This window comes from Populus nigra, chromosome 7 (assembly GCF_951802175.1).
Source record: "Populus nigra chromosome 7, ddPopNigr1.1, whole genome shotgun sequence".
NCBI classification, from domain to species: domain Eukaryota; kingdom Viridiplantae; phylum Streptophyta; class Magnoliopsida; order Malpighiales; family Salicaceae; genus Populus; species Populus nigra.
In genome coordinates this window covers 416471-435753 of record NC_084858.1, presented here as the reverse complement: position 1 = coordinate 435753, position 19283 = coordinate 416471, and the positions used below count along the sequence as shown (strand labels likewise).

At 34.8% G+C, this 19283-nt stretch overlaps 1 protein-coding gene across 2 annotated transcripts; it reads right to left on the bottom strand.

Moving 5' to 3' along the window:
• Positions 1-9406: 9406 nt before the first annotated feature.
• On the bottom strand, positions 9407-16869 carry LOC133698558 (leucine-rich repeat receptor protein kinase HPCA1-like). 2 transcript variants are annotated; one of them, XM_062121524.1, is made up of 19 exons: positions 16601-16869; positions 16010-16130; positions 15838-15909; positions 15458-15532; positions 15300-15371; positions 14969-15130; positions 14790-14864; positions 14506-14577; positions 14346-14417; positions 14165-14233; positions 14001-14075; positions 12972-13043; positions 12702-12839; positions 12091-12569; positions 11833-11991; positions 11620-11756; positions 10815-11034; positions 10358-10602; positions 9407-10103 (listed from the first exon to the last, which is right to left on the bottom strand). In XM_062121524.1, the coding sequence occupies exons 1-19, from the start codon at positions 16683-16685 to the stop codon at positions 9624-9626; spliced, it is 2880 nt and encodes a 959-aa protein (XP_061977508.1). In that variant the 5' UTR covers positions 16686-16869; the 3' UTR covers positions 9407-9623. The 2 variants fall into 2 exon arrangements, with proteins under 2 accessions (XP_061977508.1, XP_061977509.1); XM_062121525.1 differs by lacking the exon at positions 15458-15532 and having other exon boundaries at positions 15300-15395.
• Between the last annotated feature and the right edge of the window lie 2414 nt (positions 16870-19283).

The window sequence follows — 19283 nt, the reverse complement described above, 5'->3', positions numbered from 1 at the left end:
GATTTTACTAAGTCTACTAATTAGACCAGTAGAAAGAAATGCATTTTTTTTAGGGGATGTAGCTTAACTAGTCAGGCTCTCAATTTGTTCTCCAGATATCACCAGTTCGAGTCCCACAAACCTCAGAGTCACTGGAGGTTTACATGGTCGTTAACTCCAGGGCCCGTGGAATTAATCGATGTGCGCGCAAGCTAACCCGAGACACTCATGTTAATCTAAAAAAAAAAACATTTGGCACATTTAATGATTCAAATGCTCATATGAATGGAATATAAAAAAAAAATGATGTAGAATAGAGCTAAGCTTAAAAAAAGATGTAATTAGATAGAATAACTAGTCTGACAAAAAAGCTTGTAATTTTTTATCTAAAAGTAGAATTGGACTCAAATTTGACTAGAAGGATTTATATGCCTAATTCTATAATAAGGCCTTCAAATTACACTCAAAAGATGTTTTTGATTCAGTTAAATCGGAGCCGTACATACACATTGAACTTCTTGAAATAATTAGATTTTAGTGTATATACAATTGATTTTTATTAAAAAGTTTCCCAATTTTATCACACAACATCTCAAAAATCCGAAAGTCACATTACATCTTCCTTCCACTATATATGTTTCTTTCAAATGATGCTTTTGAGCTTGTTGGAATTGGATGGGATGTGCTTTTTCGAAGGATTTTTTTTTTTTAAAAGGAATTAATTATATAGTTTAAAGGTTTGGAGAATATTTTTTTTCTTTTGAAAGAATCAAATTTGTAAATTCACAAGTATTCACAAAGCAAAGAATTACAATTCTGATGCATCATATGCTACAAAGTGCAAACAACACAAGAAAAATGGCAACTCGTACTCTCAACTGCGAAGTATCATTGAAACATTTTCCAAGCTAAGCTCATACCAAGTATTCTGAGCTAACTCATAGTGGCTGTACCTTTGAAACTGGGAAGCCCCCACTGTAATCAAATGCATCCTTGATATAAATGTTGGATGTTTAGCAGTTCCCTTGCTTACATCATCATAGATATTTCACTACTAAAAAATTAGCAAATACAAATAAAAATACTTACAGAAAAATTCTATTGGTAAATTATGATGATCTTTACCGGCAGAATTTTCCATCCCTATATCCATTGGTAGACGCTGACAGAAAACTTTTCTTAGTATATACCAAGAAAATAATTGAGGGTATTGCAGTGGGATTCAAAAAAACAAATCATATGATGACATGATATTTTTATCAATAAAATTACCAACAAAATAATTCTATTGGTAATGACGTCGATAATATATAATTTATGACCTGACAATCGACCCTCCTCTCCCCCTCTCCAATTTTTGCTTCTTTCTTATGAATTTTTTTAGTTAACGTAGTTAATTAATACATGTTGTCATCATTATTTTAAATAATTATTTTACATATTGTCTTCATTATTCACCCTAAGGGTTGCAGAGGATGGATTATTGTAATGGGATTCAGGGTTTTATTAATTATACACTATCTAATCTGAGAAATATTAGTGGAATGGATATGAAATGTTCATGCAAGAGGTATAAAAATAAAAAATTTCTCGATTCATATGTTGTAACGATGCATCTTCTATAAAAAGAATTCATGGAGAAATACATGTATTGGTATGCATACGAAGAACCATATGTTCCTCACGATACCATGGTAGAAAGGATGGTTGGGTCAACTTCTACTTCTAGTAACGTGCATGGAGTTGTAGATGACAATAGTAATCCTTATAGGAATATGGTTATGGATGCAATGGGAATGAATCACGATCATGCTAGTCAATGTCTAATCATAGATGAAGAACTTAATGTAGATACGAGTAGGTTTTTTTATGTTTTAAAAAGATTTTTACGAACCATTATGGGATGACTACATAAATCACCGTAAATTATTGGTCGTTGCACATGTGTTCAACATCAAATAAGATCATAAGTTGAGTGATGCCGGTTATGATAGAATTTTTGAATAGCCGAGAAGCATTTTACTTGAAGGGAACAGGCTGAAAGAGAACTTCTATGCTGCTATGTCCATGATGAAACCCCTTGGTCTAGGATACCAGAAAATTAACATATGTTCAAACTTTTACAAGTTGTACTACCTTGAAAATGCAGTGGTGGCCAAGTGTAGAACATGTGGGCATTCTTGTTGTAAACTCATGATTGGCAGGGGAAGGACTCTTGTCACACATAAAAGACTTAGATATTTTCCAATCACACCTAGATTACAGAGGTTATTCATGTCACCAAAGACTGCTGAGCACATGACATGGCACCAATCACATGATGCGGTGGATGGAGTGATGGTGCACCCTTTCGATGGTGAAGTCTGGAAAACAATATGCATCCTTAGTTTTCAGTGAAGATAAGGAACGTGCGTCTTGGGTTATGTATAAACGAATTCAATCCATTCAGGTTATTTCCTGCTCCTTATTCTTGTTGACCGATGATACTCATGGTTTACAACTTGCCACTAGAGATGTGTATAAGGCCGAAGTTCATGTTTTTATCTACACTCATACCCGGTCTTAATAGTCCAGGTCGGAATATAGATGTTTGTCTTCAACCATTGATTGATGAGTTGAAGTAGTTGTGATCATCTGAGGCTTTGACTTATAATGTATAAAGGAAACAAAATTTTATGATAAAGGCAGCTTTGATGTGAACTATCAATGATTTTCTAGCTTATGGAATAGTTTCCAGTTGGAGCACGCATGGAAAACTAGTATGCCCATACTGTATGGAAAATAACAAGGCATTCACACTAATAAACGGCCTTAAAGTGCTTTTTTTACTGTCACCACCAGTTCTTGCCAACATATTACAAGTTCAAAAGGAACATAAAGGACTTCTTAGTTGGCATGGTTGAAAGGGATGTTGCACAACCACTTCTTTCAGGTGAAAAAATGTATAATGTGGTATCAGAGTACAGTAACATTGTGTTTGGTTTTCAATCCGGTAAGCAGAAGTTTCTTGGTTTTTGTTTGACTTGCAATTGGGTAGAGCGAAGTATTTTCTGGGAGCTTTCTTATTGAAAGACCAATCTCCTCCGCCATAACCTTGATGTCATGCACATGGAAAAGAACGTGTTTGAGAACATTTTCAACATGATTATGGACGTGAAGAGAAAGACAAAGGACAATATCAAGGCTAGAATGGATATAGCTTTGTTTTGTCACCATAAAAATATGGAGTTAGTTTATGTTGGGTCACGGGTCGCAAAGCCCAAAGTCAGCTTCACCTTAGACAAGAATGCATAGTTTCTTGTTTATCAATGGCTAAAAAGTCTGTGTTTTCCTGATGGACATGTCTCAAACATATCAAGGTTGGTGAATTTGGAGGATTGCAGATTGTATGGAATAAAGAGCCATAATCGCCACGTATTTATGCAAACACCAATTCCATTAACTTACCGGGATTTATTGTCGAAAGGGATATGGGATGCACTCATGGAGATCAGTCACTTCTTTAGATATATATGCTCCAACAAGTTGTAGACATAAAACATAAAGATATTTAAAATGAATATCGTTTAGACAATATACAAACTTAAGATGATATTCCCTCTAACGTTTTTCGACTTAATAAACATCTACCCCTATATTTACTGTTTGAGGAAAAAGTTGGACGCCCAGTACAATATAGATGGATGTATCCATTTGAGAGGTTAGGGTTAACACATGCATCGTAATTAAAATTTTATTACCTTCCTTTGCTTATTTCAAAACATTCATTTAATTTCATGCAGGTACTTGTTCAACCTTAAGAGAAAAGCCAAAAACAAGGCATATGTTGAGGCTTCGATATGTGAGGCCTATATTGTTGAAGAGATCTCAACATTTATCTCGTACTATTTCGAGGCTCAATTGAGAACAAAAATCAACTGTATTCCAAGGTATGACGATGGTAGGGATGTGCCTTCGAGAAGTGTAATGCCATAAACTATAATGTAATATTTATGGACGAGATTCACTTCAATGTAATAACAATGATGTTAATTTATTATTAAAAGACAAGAAAATATTTATTTTCTTATTGTGATGTGAACTAGTGTTATTGTGTTGTGAGTGCAGCTATGAATTTAAGTATTTATAGGATGGATAAATTGAGAATACATATGCAATTTGGCATCAGACACCATTTTACACCAATAAAAATACTGACAGACTATACATTACATATATGTATATCGACAGAATGTATCTGTTGATATATTCTAGAAACCATAGGAACTGTTCCCCTTCACCATGGCACTATTCATGGTGTTTATTACATACAGGTTTAGCGACAGAATGTGTTTGTCGGTACATTTTAGAGACCATGGGAACTATGCTCCTTCACCATGACACTATTCACGATGTTCATTACATACGGGTATATTGATGAAATGTGTTCGATGGTATATTCCAGAGACCATAGGAATTGTTCCCTTTCACCCTAACATTGTTAATGGTGTTCATTACATACGGGTATACTGACAAAATGTGTTCAACGATATATTTCAGAGACTATGGGAATTGTGCCCCTACAACCTGACACTATTCACGGTATTCATTACATATGGGTATATTGACAGAATGTGTCTGTTGGTATATTCCAGGGACCATGAGAACTATTCACTTCTCAATGCAATAATAATTAATGATGTTTTGACTGTTCACTTTTTTTTCCTAATAGAATCACCGACGGAATGAAAAGTTATCGATAATATATGGAGTGGCTTTCTAAAACTTTTCGCACAAGTTGAGAATTTCCATTTGACTTTATATTATGGATTAGGGCTTTCTAAAAATGTTAATATTTAATTTCCTGTCGATAAAAACTAAAATAAAAGACCTGAATCATGATAGATTAGGGCTTCATCTTCTTCTCTTTTTCTCTTCTCTCTCTCCTTCTCACCTTAGATCAAACATTCTCTTCTCTTCACATCCTAAGGTATGTTGTCTTTCTTCATTTTTCTTCTTATTTATTTTTTATTTTTTGGGTTTATTAACATTGTATTTTTTTTATTGTTTTTCTTTTCTTTGTTTTAATTAAGAGCTTAAATAAAGCACGTCATTCAAGTAAGAATTTTTCATTCCTTTTTCTTTCTTTTTGGTGCTCTTTTTCATTATTTTTTCAAATTTGTTGTTCTTAATTAAGAGCTGAAATAGAGCATTATTTTTGTTCAATTTTGTGTTCTTAATAATTTGATTAATTAATAAATGATATGAATATTAGTTGTTATTGAAATAATTTTTGCATTATTTTGTTGAAATTTAGTTATTTTTTCAAATTTTTTGTTCAATTTCAATTAAATGTGTAGAAATAATTTTAATTACTATTTTGTATTTATTCGATTTAGAATAAATTTTTATAAATTTAGGATTAAAAATATTATCACTTAGAAATAATTGTGTTTAATTTTAGGTGTTATTGTAATATATTTTTGCATTATTTTGTTGAATTTTAGTTGTTGTTTTTTCAATTTGTTTTTCATTTTCAATTAAATGTGTAGGATTAATTTTAATTATTATTTTGAATTTTTTAAAATTTAAAATATTTTTTTTGTAAATTTATGATTAAAAATATTATCACGTAGAAAATGGAAATTTTCTATGAAATTGAATTATGCTAAATTGTTAGAAGAAATTGAATAAAATTAACTGGTTTGTGGCACATGTATTATGTATTTCTAGGTTTAAAAAATTTAGGTAGTCTCCCATATAGGGTAGATGTTTCCAATTTTTTTTTAAAAATAGGAATCATTTAAATTCTTTTATCCGTTAATTTGTGTAGATGTCTAGGGAAAAGTTTATTACACGTTGACAGGACATAAACGCTGCTAGTTCTTTTAGAAGCAATGCTGACGACCATGAGACATTAGGTGTTGACCAAGAACAGGCACTTGAGGCACACACATCGACTCATGATGAGGGCTCGTTGAGTGCGATGCCGCAACATCAAGGGGGGTCTCTTCACAGCAGGATCCATTTACCTGCAAGTACGAGGCTAGAGAAAGGACGACCTTTCAATATAAATTTGTTTTGCTTTCACAACGACATGTTTAATAATTTTTTTTAAAATAATATCATTTAACGAATGCAATTTCAGGTTTACAAATATTGAGGTGGCTAGAACAATAATATTGGCTTTTAAATTGTCGATGGAAATTTAATTATTTCAATGAAGACAGGTTTCCAAACATCCTGAATAGAAACCACATGTTGATGCATGGTTTTCAAGGTTCAAGATTAGTATTAGCTTAAATATTTTTTTATGTTAATTTGAACTGTTTATTGAAATTCTTGAAATTTTCCTTTTATAAATTTTTACTTCAGGGGAAATTTTGAATGGGAGAGTTGATGATAATTTTGCGAGGAGGGTATCAGAGAATCACGCCACAATTAGATAAAATCGAATTTATGATAAAATTTTTTATTTCAAATATTAAAATTTTATTTTTTATTTACTAACAAATAAGTAATTTGTAACATATAGGTTGCGTAATTTTTTGTACAAGGAGCAAAAGAAATCCAAAAAATATGCAAAAGAAAGAGAGCTTCCAAGTTGGAATAATATGACGGTTTGGAAGGATTTCAAATCGACGTATGTCTCAGAGGCTGTATGGGTGGAATGCATTCAGCACATGACGTCCGCGCGTTTCACTTAACAGTCATAGTCCGGTATGGATAACTAGCACCGGCATGTTCATGGTTTTATTGTTATGCACACCGGTGGCTCCATTCCATTCGTTTCACATGTGAAGTGGATGGTAGGATTTTTTTTAAAACATCCATTTTTATTTGTTGTTTTTTTATAAATATGTTTAACTGAAAATATTTTTTATTGCAGGCTACGATTCTTAAACTCGAGTCAAACCCAATTGAGTTTTTTGTTGAAACCCATGTGTAAGTTATTATTTTCTTGAATTTGATGAATTTATTTTTTCTTTCCATGATACATATAACAACAGTTGAAGGAGAGATACGTGGACGATCCTTCGACCCATCTAGATATCGATATGGATTTGTGGTTGAAGGCAAGATCGTCTGGTGGACCCGATAGAAATCGGGTGTACAGACTCTCTAATAGTATAGCCGAACTTGCAGACAACCCATAGTGCTTTGACAGTTGGATGCTTTCAATCGATCCTGAGCATTCAGACTTTGGATTTCGCAGCAATATTAGACTAACGGGTACAGGATCGAACAACCCATCTTAATGATAAATATGAACGACTCACTACTGATTATAAAGAGCTCCGCTTATTGGTAATGGAGATGAGACCATAGATGAGTGGTTTATATGCAACCCTTAATTGGCCCTACGATTCCGGTGACCATCAGCCTTCTCCTCCAACGTCGCCTCTATTTTAGATTTATTGTATTTGAATGTATAAATGTTTAAATTTGTAATAAATATTTTATTTTTATACTAATTGATTTTATTTTAATTATTTTTCTACTTTTGTTCAATATTTTTTTTAAGAAAATATTTTTAAAATATTATTGACGGGGTTACCAACGGCATAACTCCGTCGGTATATTCTAGAGAGTTGAAAAAGAATTACTACAAATGCCACTATTACTGATGGGGTTATCGTCAGAACTAGACTATCGATATATTCCAGAGAGGTGAAAAAGAATTACTGCATGTCACTGCTACTGTTAATGCACCGATGGAATTACAGATGGTATTCTGTCGGTGATATGTTATATTTACTGATGGATATACCGACATAATAAAGCGGATAAATTTGTTTTTGGAGTGCTATGTCAATTTGTAAATCCATTGATATATTTATTATTGACAGACTTAACAACAGTCCATAAATTACCAACATGAGTTTTTCCAATAGACTTTTTATGTCCGTGAGTCTATTGATAATATATATACGAACAAACTACTAATGCAAATACCGACAAAAATTTCTATCAATAAAATTATTAAATCTGATATTCATTTGCTAGTCATTGAAATTCACGTAAATAAATTCTGGTCAGTCAAGAGAAAAGAGCCAAAGAAAACTCCAAAAAATATTTAAACTCACTCGTGGAAAGAATGCTTCCATCAGTCACCAGCTTGACCACTCATTTGTTAGAGGAATGTATCCAAGATTTTATCAACCTCAATTATCATCATGCAACAATAACAGTGGCCATCGTTATTTACAGCAGTTAATTAGTTGTTATAGAGACAAAAACTTGTCTATGTGACGACAGCTGAATGATCCATAAAGATATCAGAATTTCTTCCAAACGAATCTGTCCTTCTAATTGCAAACACACGGGTCCCCTCCGACCACTCCCCTCCATCAACTCTTGCAAGAATCCATTCTCTCTTGGACTTGACAGCACCTGGCTTGAGAAACAACTAGCACAGCATGCGAGAAATGTATTGATCCTTGACGGCACTGTGGTTTCTCCTGTGATGCAAACAATTAGTACAGCATGCTCGAAGTGCTAGCTGGAAATTTATTTAATTAACATGAATGAGAAATTCATTTAAAAAAATTCTTAACTTATAATGGTTAATAAAAAGATGATAATGGTAGTAATTAATTCTTCATCCTTTTACCTTCCAAAACTCACTATTAAAAAAAAATAAAGAAAGAGTTTCCAACTTGAATTTTTCATATTCTTACAGTACTCTTACTTGCCTTATATTTTATTGTTTTATTCTCATTTTAATCTTCGGTTCTTCTCTGAAATTTAGAGATTTGGTTTATCTTAATTATTAAGACACATTTGAGTTTCAATTTCTTTTTTATTCAAAAATATTATTTAAAAGCACATCTAAACTACAATAGTGTTGTTAGAGTTTTGGAAGACATTTTACAAACATCATATTTGCAGAAATGAGAAGTAATAACAAATGATTCATCATTGACAATAACAAAAATTTCATTGCTTTAAAATAAATACACTCTAGATGCATGCTAGAATTTTAAATTAAAATCAATTCCAAATTTAATTATATATTTAGTATACATGCTAGAATTCTTTATATATATATATTGACCACATGTTCTCTTGAGTTATGCTCTTACTTGAATAATAGTTAGATACGTATATTATTTTTTTTAATTCATGATTTAAATTTCTTTTCCCTTCTAAAAAATACGTGGCATTGAAAAAAAAATCTGAATAGCGGCTAGCACAAGCCAATGGTCTCGTATATCATAATCATTGATCAAATCCAAGCCGTACATCTCGTATATACAATTGATTTTTATTAAAGTTTCCCAATTGTAACACTCCACGTCTCAAAAACCCCATAGTCACATTCCCTCATTCTTACTCCCACACTCTGTTTCTTGCTTTTGAGCCTGTTGAATTTGGATGGGATGAGCCTTTTATTATTTTATTTTTTTTTAAAATTATATATATATATATATATAAAGTTTGAAGGTTTGGAGTATTTTTTTTCTTTTTTTTTCTTTTGAAAGATTCAGATTTGTAAATCCACAAGTGAAGAACTGCAGTTCTGAGAATTCATGTGCTCAATTAAATATTCACAAAGCAAATGACTACAATTCTGATGATATGCTACAAATTCAAATGGCAACTCGTACTCTCGAGCAACAAGTATCACTGAAACATTTGCCAAGCCAAGTTCATACGCTCACTCATAGTGGCTCCACCTTCGCAACTGGGAAGCCCCCACTGTAATCAAAGGCATCCTTGCTAAAAATGTATGGATGTTTAGCATTTCCCTTGCTTGCATCGTCGTAACTTGCCGAAGTGGATGCAGAATCCGCATTAGGGTTCAGACCAGCAAGATGCAAGATATTCTCAATCTCTTTCACCACTTCACCCATTGTTGGCCTGTCACTTCCGTTCTCTTCTACACATTTCAATGCAACGTCCACAAACTTATCTAGACCTTTCAATGTTGTGTCTAAACCAATGCTTGAGTCAAGAAGTTCGCCGAGGTTGTACAAATATTTTGCTCTATCCAATGCCGTCTTTACCTCTCTCACCACGTACTTCCCCTTTTCTATCGGCCTTTTTCCGGTTAATAGTTCCAGCATGACAACTCCAAAGCTGTAAACATCACTCTTCTCTGTCAGCTGCTGGGTCATGTAATATTCTGGATCCATATAACCCTGGGAAAAAAATGCAATAATTAATACAATCTGTTCTATCATCCAGTCCGGTCGTGCCAAAACTGCATTTCATTTTGTAAAATCAATCGTAGTTTATGTATTCTCGTAATATAACATATATATATCGAATCGGCCTGTTTGCATGTAGACACAGAGCCAAGATGATGATTTTTTTCATTTTAATTCCATATACCATAAGAACAGTAAGAAATAATGGTATGACGCAGATGGAGTGGAGGTATGGAGGCACTGACCATCGTCCCTTTCACTTGAGTTGTAACATGAGTCAGATGACCCGTTTCGCTGTCTCCCATAGGCTTGGAGAGACCAAAATCGGCAACTTTTGCATTTAAACGCTCATCTAATAGTATGTTGCTTGATTTTATGTCCCTGTGGATAATGGGAGGGTTGGCAAGTTCATGCAGATAGGCCAAACCTCTTGCTGCACCAAGGGCCACTTTCAGTCTCCTCACCCAATCAAGCCTGATTCCTGTCTTCCCTGCTTGGATTGGAAAGAACAAATAGGAGAGTGTGAGGGGTTAGTGTAGTTTTATCTACATTTATATTTTAGCTTCATTATGCACAAGAATTAAAGCAATAGAGTTTTGTTAGATGGCATACACTAAATTTTCATGAAAAAAAGATTGTATGGTAGCAAATTCCAAGTATCAAATCGAAGCATTGATAGCTCATAGGCGCCGATGAAAGTACCTGATAGGCTTTCCATGAGACTGCCATTTGGAACAAACTCATATACGAGCATTTGTTCACCTCTGTCAAAGCAAAAGCCTATAAGGCTTACAACATTTTTGTGGTGGACTCTGGATAAAAGTTCAATCTCAGTCTTGAATTCTAGCCCACCCTGCATCGATCCTTGTTGAGCTCGTTTGATGGCAATTAGTTCTCCAGTAGGAAGAACTCCTCTATAAACCTGTAAGGATGTTATCATATTTAAATTCCATGTTTTTCCGAAACCAAAAAAGAACAAAAAAACATCAATGCGAGGGATTCTTCTTCTGGCAATGAACTAGAGAAAGCGTTTGGATCCCTTCAACAAGACAGTATCAGGGGAATTTTTTTTTGAAAGAATCAGTAAATAATTGAAGTGCAGAACAAAAAAGCATTTCACTTGAAAGGTAAGAACATCAGCACGTGTATTTTGAAAATATACTATGATTAAGCAAACATTTTCCATGCTAGTGTGAGGAATGAGCCCAGTAAAATTGAATACTAACAGGCCTCTTTTTCACAGGTTTTTGTCGGGTGGATTTAGGACAAAATTGGCATAGTTTACCATGTAAAGATTTTAGAAAACCAGACCAGAAGTAGTGAAGTTGTAATACAAGAATCATGATTGACAGAAATCAGTGTTGTGCACCAGTTCCGAAGAGCTTGAGATTAAGGGTTTTCTTGACTTAAATCTTTATGTGCATCAGGAACATGAATAGTTCAAATGCAAATATCCATGCGCAGATACATCAGATGTAGCTACGCTTTCAGAGAGAATCAGACTTACGTTTCCATAACCCCCAGAACCAATGTCATTGGTTTCTGAGAAGTTATTGCTGTATTTCCTGAGCTCTTCAAAAGAGAAGTTTCTGGCTCCTTTTAATTGAGGAACACCTCCGATACTCTTGTTTGATTCCCACTGTGCTGAAAAAGAAACAAAACATATACAAGATATTCCATAAATGTAAATACCAAGTAAATAACCAAAGCCTTTTCATACCAAAAGGATTGTTTTGTTCAGTTGCCGTTTCTGCTCTCTTCTTTTGGCGATGAGCATAGAGCCCAGCACCAAGCAATAGCAGCAGGAGGACAGAGCCACCCGCCACAGCTCCAATGATAACACCAGTGTTTGATGATTTTTTTGATCCTGTAACTTCTTCTGGATGAGTAGAAAGAGGGAGGAGAGAGATGTTACAATAAGAAAGGAGAAACAGTAGGATAAGTTTTTCTTGTAGCTCTGTATCAGTTATGAGACAACCTGCGAAATTTAGATACGCATCACCAATAAAAAAGAAAGGTCCGAATTGCGGTGGAGGCTTGAAAGTCTGGTTGCTCAGTGCAAAACCAATACTTGAAACTCCTGTTCGATTGAAACGATCATGGCCAAATGGAAACACTTGCAGATTCAAAACAAGGTAAGTTGATGAATCTTTTCTTGGATGACTTAGATTAACTGAATCCACAGGAAGTTGATGAAAATTGAATGAGTCCATCAGAGACTTTTCAAGAACAGTGTAATAAGTGTCGTTTCCCAGGTTCGAGAATGAAGGAGCTCTGAACTGTAGAAGTCCTGTGTATGGAAACGCACATTTACAGTTCGGACTGGAAATCTGATTAGCAAAGCACGAAGAAGCTACACAGTTATTTAGAGGCGTTGAATAGGGAGATTCGGTTTGGGGAACACTGCAGTAACTTTCTGTCACTCCTGTTTCCCGACAAACTGGGTTGTCTACAAGTCTGCAAAATTTTAACAGGCAAAACAAGATAAAGCTAGAAACAAGCATATATCCTGGCAATTCGACTTTCTCAAGAGTACTGAAATGGTCTTGTCTAGCAGTGTAATGGATACAAACAAAGAATCTGGCTTACATTACGCGCACCTTTTCTACTCCTGGTCTTTTTATGAAGTCATAAATTTGATTTTCTCGCAAATCAATCAATGACAGTTGGTTTATAGAGCTTGTTCCAAAATTCAATGTGCCATTGAGCTTGTTATTTCTTGCATCCCTGTCACCAGAAGTCAAATCAGCTATCAACTAGCCATGTCATAACATGGAAATATCTATCTAAACCCATTTTGTATGTATCCAAGAAAGGAATAAGCTAATTTTCGTTGAACAGCTTGAAGCTGACTCTTACACAGTCTGCAAATTGGAAAGGCTAAAGAAGTCAGAAGGAATCTGTCCTTGAAGTTGTGTTGTCTCCATCACCCTGCAATGAGAAGGTAATGGTATCATACCAAGACTGGGGTCTTAATCTCTTTTTACGTTTTCAAAGTTCAAACAGCAACTGGGCACTCATGCACTTGATCATTGTGAGCTTTGCATGCATGCATGCACAAAGAACCAAGGAGATATAATATGGCACGCCCTATAACTGAAGCTAGAGAAACTTGCCAAGATTTTCCAGCAATGTAAAGGCCAGCACACACATTAAGATGAAGAGAATGGATGGTGAGAAAGATAAGAAGGCTGCATTATGTCAGCAAAAGCATGAGAAAAATCAAGTCTTGTGCCTTTATGAACAAATGCATATGAAATACGAGGTTTCGTGAAGTGGATGCTAATAGTATTGTTTACACAAACAAATCAAATAGCACATTTTATGAAAACTACAAAGAGATAATAAAGCTTAGGATGAGCAAAGCTAAACACAAAAAGAGGAGTTATGAAAGAGTATAAAGCTGTGATAAGCTTAATGTACTGGTTCATTCATCTACAAGTTAGAGATTACTCAAGCAGATATTACTTCCTCAGATTGGAGGTTAGACTCCCAAGTTTTTATGAGTTCAACAGGAATTTGTACCAAAATATAAATAAAAATTCTATAAGAAGATAGTACAGAAAGCCACATGTTACAGAACGGCAGAACGAAAGTACAGTCCAAATTAACATTATGCTGCTTAAAGGTGCATGTGGAGATAGGTGATTAGAAAATAAGAACTGATAATTTATAGAGAAACTTTCTTGAGTTTAAGAGAAAAGAAAACAAATGATTGTTATGCCGATAGCATTCAACACGCAGATGGCTGTAATCTGTCAGTTAATATAAAAGCTCATTCAAAGCAAGATGATGGAAAGCGTTTGTGCTTTTAATGAGCTTAGGAATGTGTATGTCATAGTTTAGGGAGAGCAGATTTAGACTAGGAAAGAAGGCAGAGAACCATACAGTGTTGTCAAAGACTGCAAGGTTGAAAACCATGGAGGAAAATCTGTAGCGTCGAAAGTATTATTGCTCATGTCCCTGCAAACAACATTTTCGTCGAAAAAAGTAGAGCTAGAATTCATCTCAACTATTGATTATATGTACGTCTAAACCATGTAAAATCTTACAAGTAGGTGAGAACATTCATGCCAGTAAGGTTGGGAAGTGGCCCAGTTAAAACGTTGTTGGATAAATACCTGAAAATTGGACACCAAGCAACACACTTAACAGAGAAAAAACTCCCATAAGAGATTGTAATGACTTCAATAAAACCAGTTGTAATGGAAGGTCTCTCCCCTCCATACGTACATCTCACTGACACTGGTAAGATTATTGATGTTTGAAGGGACAGGTCCAGCGAGCGAATTATTATCAAGACGCCTGTAACCAACATTGCATGTTCAATTACAACATTAAGCATCAAGAATCTCAGTACAAAATGACTTGAGTCTCCAATATCGATACTTACACAACCTCCAAAGACTTCACAAGGCCAAGGGTGGAAGGAATGCTGCCTGTCAGCTTGTTGCTCTCAAGAAGTCTGCCGAAAGAAAGACAAAGAAACCAAAAGAATCAATAAAAGAAATGCTTAAATGGACAGATATCTGTGATTATGAATTATGCAATTCCAAAAGATTCAAACAAAAGTGAAGTAATCTTAAAAATCCGAGAAAGGAATAATGATCTCATATCCAATCTATAAAGTAGTTATTTAAGCATCATCCAGCATTTGAACAACTGAATGGAACTTACACATGTATGAGATTCATCCCTGAGCTAAAAAGTTTAGGCGGGATTTGGCCTGAGAGCTGATTAAATCCAAGATGACTGTAAATAGGTTTTAGAGTAACATTAACACATGGAAAACAGAGTCGTTAATTTATACTTCGAAAGAAGTAATGAGATGGATAGAACAAAGAGAATCGACATACAAGTGTTTTGTATGAACTAGTAGGTCAAGGCCAGGAGTAGTCTCTGTAGAGACTGGGATGGTCCCAGTAAGCCTGTTATCAGCAAGATCCAGCCAAAAAAGATTACCTAGATTGCCAAGTGAAGGAGGAATTGATCCAATGAAGTCATTCGAATTGAGAGATCTGCAGGTAATACCAGTGAAGAGCTTTAGAAATGCTACCACGGGCATAAACTGAACTTCAAATGATGAAAGAATATTACAATAGGCATAGACTGGAAGATGGTAACAGTAGTTGATTCACTGATGTTGCGGTGAAGCATGGAAAGTATTACAAGTTGAAAAATACTTACAGATCGGTGAGCTGTGGCAAAGATCCTATTGTATCAGGGATAGGACCAGAGAAACGACAGCCAACCAGTATTCTAGAATGGAAGGGAAAATCAGGACTGAAACCAGGAAAGAAATTGAGCATCAGATAACATTATAGCGCAATAGAGTATCCCCTTACAAGTTTGTTAGCTTCTTCAAACCCCCAATTGATAGAGGAAGAGGGCCAGTCAATTCTGTGTTGTAGGATAAATCCCTGTATAAAGATGCAATTATTAGAAATGTATTATAGCAATCCTTTCCAAGGAAATCAATCCCTTTTTTCTGTCATTTAATCGCTATATCTGAAATCAATCCCTTGGCAACAGCTATTCTAAGCGATGCGCTTCTCGAATACAAAAAGAAGCTTTATACGCGAGTGAGGCATGAGCCTAATCAGTACTTAACGCATAGCATCAACCTTTAGAACAATAATCCAAGAACATTAGTTGTAAATTGGATGCTTGGATCCTTCTCATAACATAAAGAAAAAAAGGTATAGTGCACAGAGTGAAGACATACAGAATCTGCAATTCTGACAAGTGTGAGATGTCTCCGGACAGTGTTCCTTTCAATCCCATGCTTGCCAATGTTCTGCAGATAAGAATGGTCAGGTTAATCTAAAAAAGCAGAGGAAGGAATGATCTGCAAGCCTCTATAAGCTGTACAAGATGAAATAAAGCCAATGACTTACATGGAAGTCACACGCGAATTGGTGCACACAATGCCATCCCACCTGCTTCCACAAGGGTCAGCCCCCACCCATGTTGGTGGTTCGTTTTCCCAGACATCCTTGAGAGCTTTCAGTGCAGTAACTGCATCAGGAATCAAAAGAATATACATAGATTGAGGGTCTATATGTGGAAAGCTAATAACAAAATTACAATAACTAGTCTTATTCCCCAGATTGAACGAGCCTAATGGACAATTCTGGGGCCTAGCAGCAGTTCCAACAATCATCATATAAGAACAGGAAAAGGCATCCAATGAAGGCTGGATACGCTTCTGAGTTTGACAAAGTATCTCCCAGCTCCAGCTTCTACTTTACAACCAGAATTACAGAATCAAAACCAAGTAAATCATAAACCAGAAATGATTCCCTGACTCTTGGAATTGCAAAAGCAAGTGGAATCTGGAGTCCTAAATCTACAGTTCATCTTAGTATATGTTAGACATGAGGTCATTAGACAGTTGATACTAATTTGGATCAAGAGAGTGCTAAAACAACATGCATGTTCTAAGTAATTTACCAAAAACTAGAAAAAACTAACTGTAAAGAACTTACAATCATCATTGTTAGTCACTGCTAGTGTGGTGGTACAAACTTGAATTAGAGCAACAACCAAGAACACAAGAATTCTTGAACCCATTTCTCAAGTAACCCTACAGGAAGCTCTTTGTTTTCAGTTGGTAAAGTCGAAAAACTGAAATCCCATTTAGTATCAGCAGTTAAGTCTCACACATGAAGGTCTTCAATTCAAACTGTTGAAAACTTGGCCTTCTTTTTTTCCAAATTATACCACGTCAAAACTCACACAATTTTTTTTTGTCTCAAGTTGAATCATCTGCACACGCTATTATACCATGTCAAGAGGATTTGTCTTCAAGAGGATTTGTCTTCAAGTTGAGTTGCACAATTTTGTTTATTTTTTATTGTTAAATAATATATTTATTTTGTTTTATTTATTAAGAATAAAATAATATTTTTAACTTAACCTATACATAACCTCTTTGTATTTAGATTAAAGTAAGAACTTTAATACAAATCGAGGAGAATTCTAGCCTTCTTCTCTTTCATGTTCGAATTTATTTTTGTGTTAATTAAATTATTTTAATATGGTATTAGAACTGGTTTTATGGAACGAGGCTTAATTTCAAACACAGCTTTCGCGGATCCAAAAATTTTTTGGAGTGATATTTTGTCTTCCGCTTCTGTAAAATCTGGTATTTTGACTTTCCTTTAGTTTCTGCAATTTGGTATTTCTGTTCTGTCTTTGCAATTGTTTTGGTATTTTATCTTCTGTAATTTGTGTTGTGTTTTGGAGTAATCGTATAATTTCAAGAGGATATTTGTTGAGTATCTGTGATATTTGTTCAGTTTATGCAATTTGGTACTTTGTCTTTTGCTGCTTTTGCATTCTAGTTCTTTTTGTTTGTTAATTACGGCTACCAAAAGAGATGATTCGCTTCAATATGTGAGTGTGAGGTTGGATGGAAAGAATTATTCATACTGGAGTTATGTAATGAGAAATTTCCTTAATGGTAAGAAGATGTGGGGGTATGTTAGTGGAACTTATGTGATACCTAAGAATACTAAGGAGGGGGATGTTGTTTTGATAGATACATGGGAAGCAAACAATGCAAAGATCATCACTTGGATCAACAATTCTATTGAGCATTCCATAAATACGTAGTTGATGAAGTACGAGACAACAAAGGAGGCTTGGGATCATCTGCAAATGTTATTCACGCAATCAAATTTTGCAAAGCAATCAGTTAGAGAATGACATACGAGCTCTTCACCAAAAGAATATGAGTATTTAGGAATTCTATTATGCCATGGTAGATCTTTGAGATCAATTGGCTCTTACAGAATCGGCAGAATTAAAGGCATGTGGTGCTTATATTGGGCGTAGAGAGCAGCAATGATTGGTACAGTTTTTAACAACACTTTGCAGTGATTTTGAAGGATTTAAAGGTTCAATTTTGCATCGTTCTCCACTACCTTCTATTGACTTTGTTGCTAATGAGTTATTGGCTAAAGAAATACATCTTTAGTCTTATTCTGAAAAGGAATTTCATTTTACTTCAAATCCTTCTGTACTAGGAGTACCCTCTAAACCATCCTTTAATCATCAGAATAAGCCTTACACAAGGGTTGACTTCGATGAGTGTAGTTGCTGTAAGTAGAAGGGTCATTAAAAGGCTTATTGTCCTAAGTTAAGACAACAGAATCAAGCTTGGAAGTATGGCAGTCAGTCACAATCTAATGCTCATAGACCACCTCAGGGTTATAAATCACCACACCATAATACTGCAACAGTAGCTTCATCAAGCTTTATCACCGATCCTAGTACTCTGGCTGAGCAATTTCAAAAGTTTCTCTCCTTACAGCCACAAGCAATGTCTGCTTATTTTTCCATAGGTCAGTTGCCTCATAGCTCCTCAGGTATGTCACATTTTGAATGGGACTTAGATTCTGGTGCTTCCCATCAAATATCTTCATATTCTTCATCTTTTACCTTTGTGTCCCCTTCATCCTCCATTCCTATTATTACTGCTGATGATACTCCCATGCCTTTAGTAGGTGTTGGTTTTGTTGTCACACCTCACTTGTCTCTCCCTTATGTTTATCTTATTTCGAACCTCAAATTGAATCTTGCTTCTGTTGGTCAAATATATGATTCTAGTGATTATTTAGTCATGTTTTTTGGTTCTTTTTGTTGTGTACAGAATCTATAGTCTCAGAAGCTGATTGGGATAGGTCGTAGGGAGAATGGACTATATATTTTGGATGAGTTAAAAGTGTCAATTGTCGCCGCCGCCGCCGCTACTACTACTGTTGATTTGAGTCCTTCATCTTCTAGTTTTTATTTATGGCATTCTCATTTAGGTCATGTTTCGTCTTCTTGTTTAAGATTTTTGGTGTACATAGGAGCTTTAGAAAATTTGAAAACTTGTGATATTTCTGATTGTAGTGGATGTAAACTGACAAAATTTTCCGCTTTACCTTTTAATTGAAGTATTTCTTGTTCTTCTTCACCTTTTGATTTGATTCATTTTGATATATGGGGATCTTCTCTTATTTCCACAAAAGAAGGGTCTTGATATTATGTTTCATTTATTGATGATCATACTCGTGATTGTTGGGTTTATTTAATGAAACAACATTCTGAATTCTATGAGATATATGCAACTTTTCAAGCTCTTGTGAAAACTCAACATTCTGTTTTAATCAAATGTTTTAG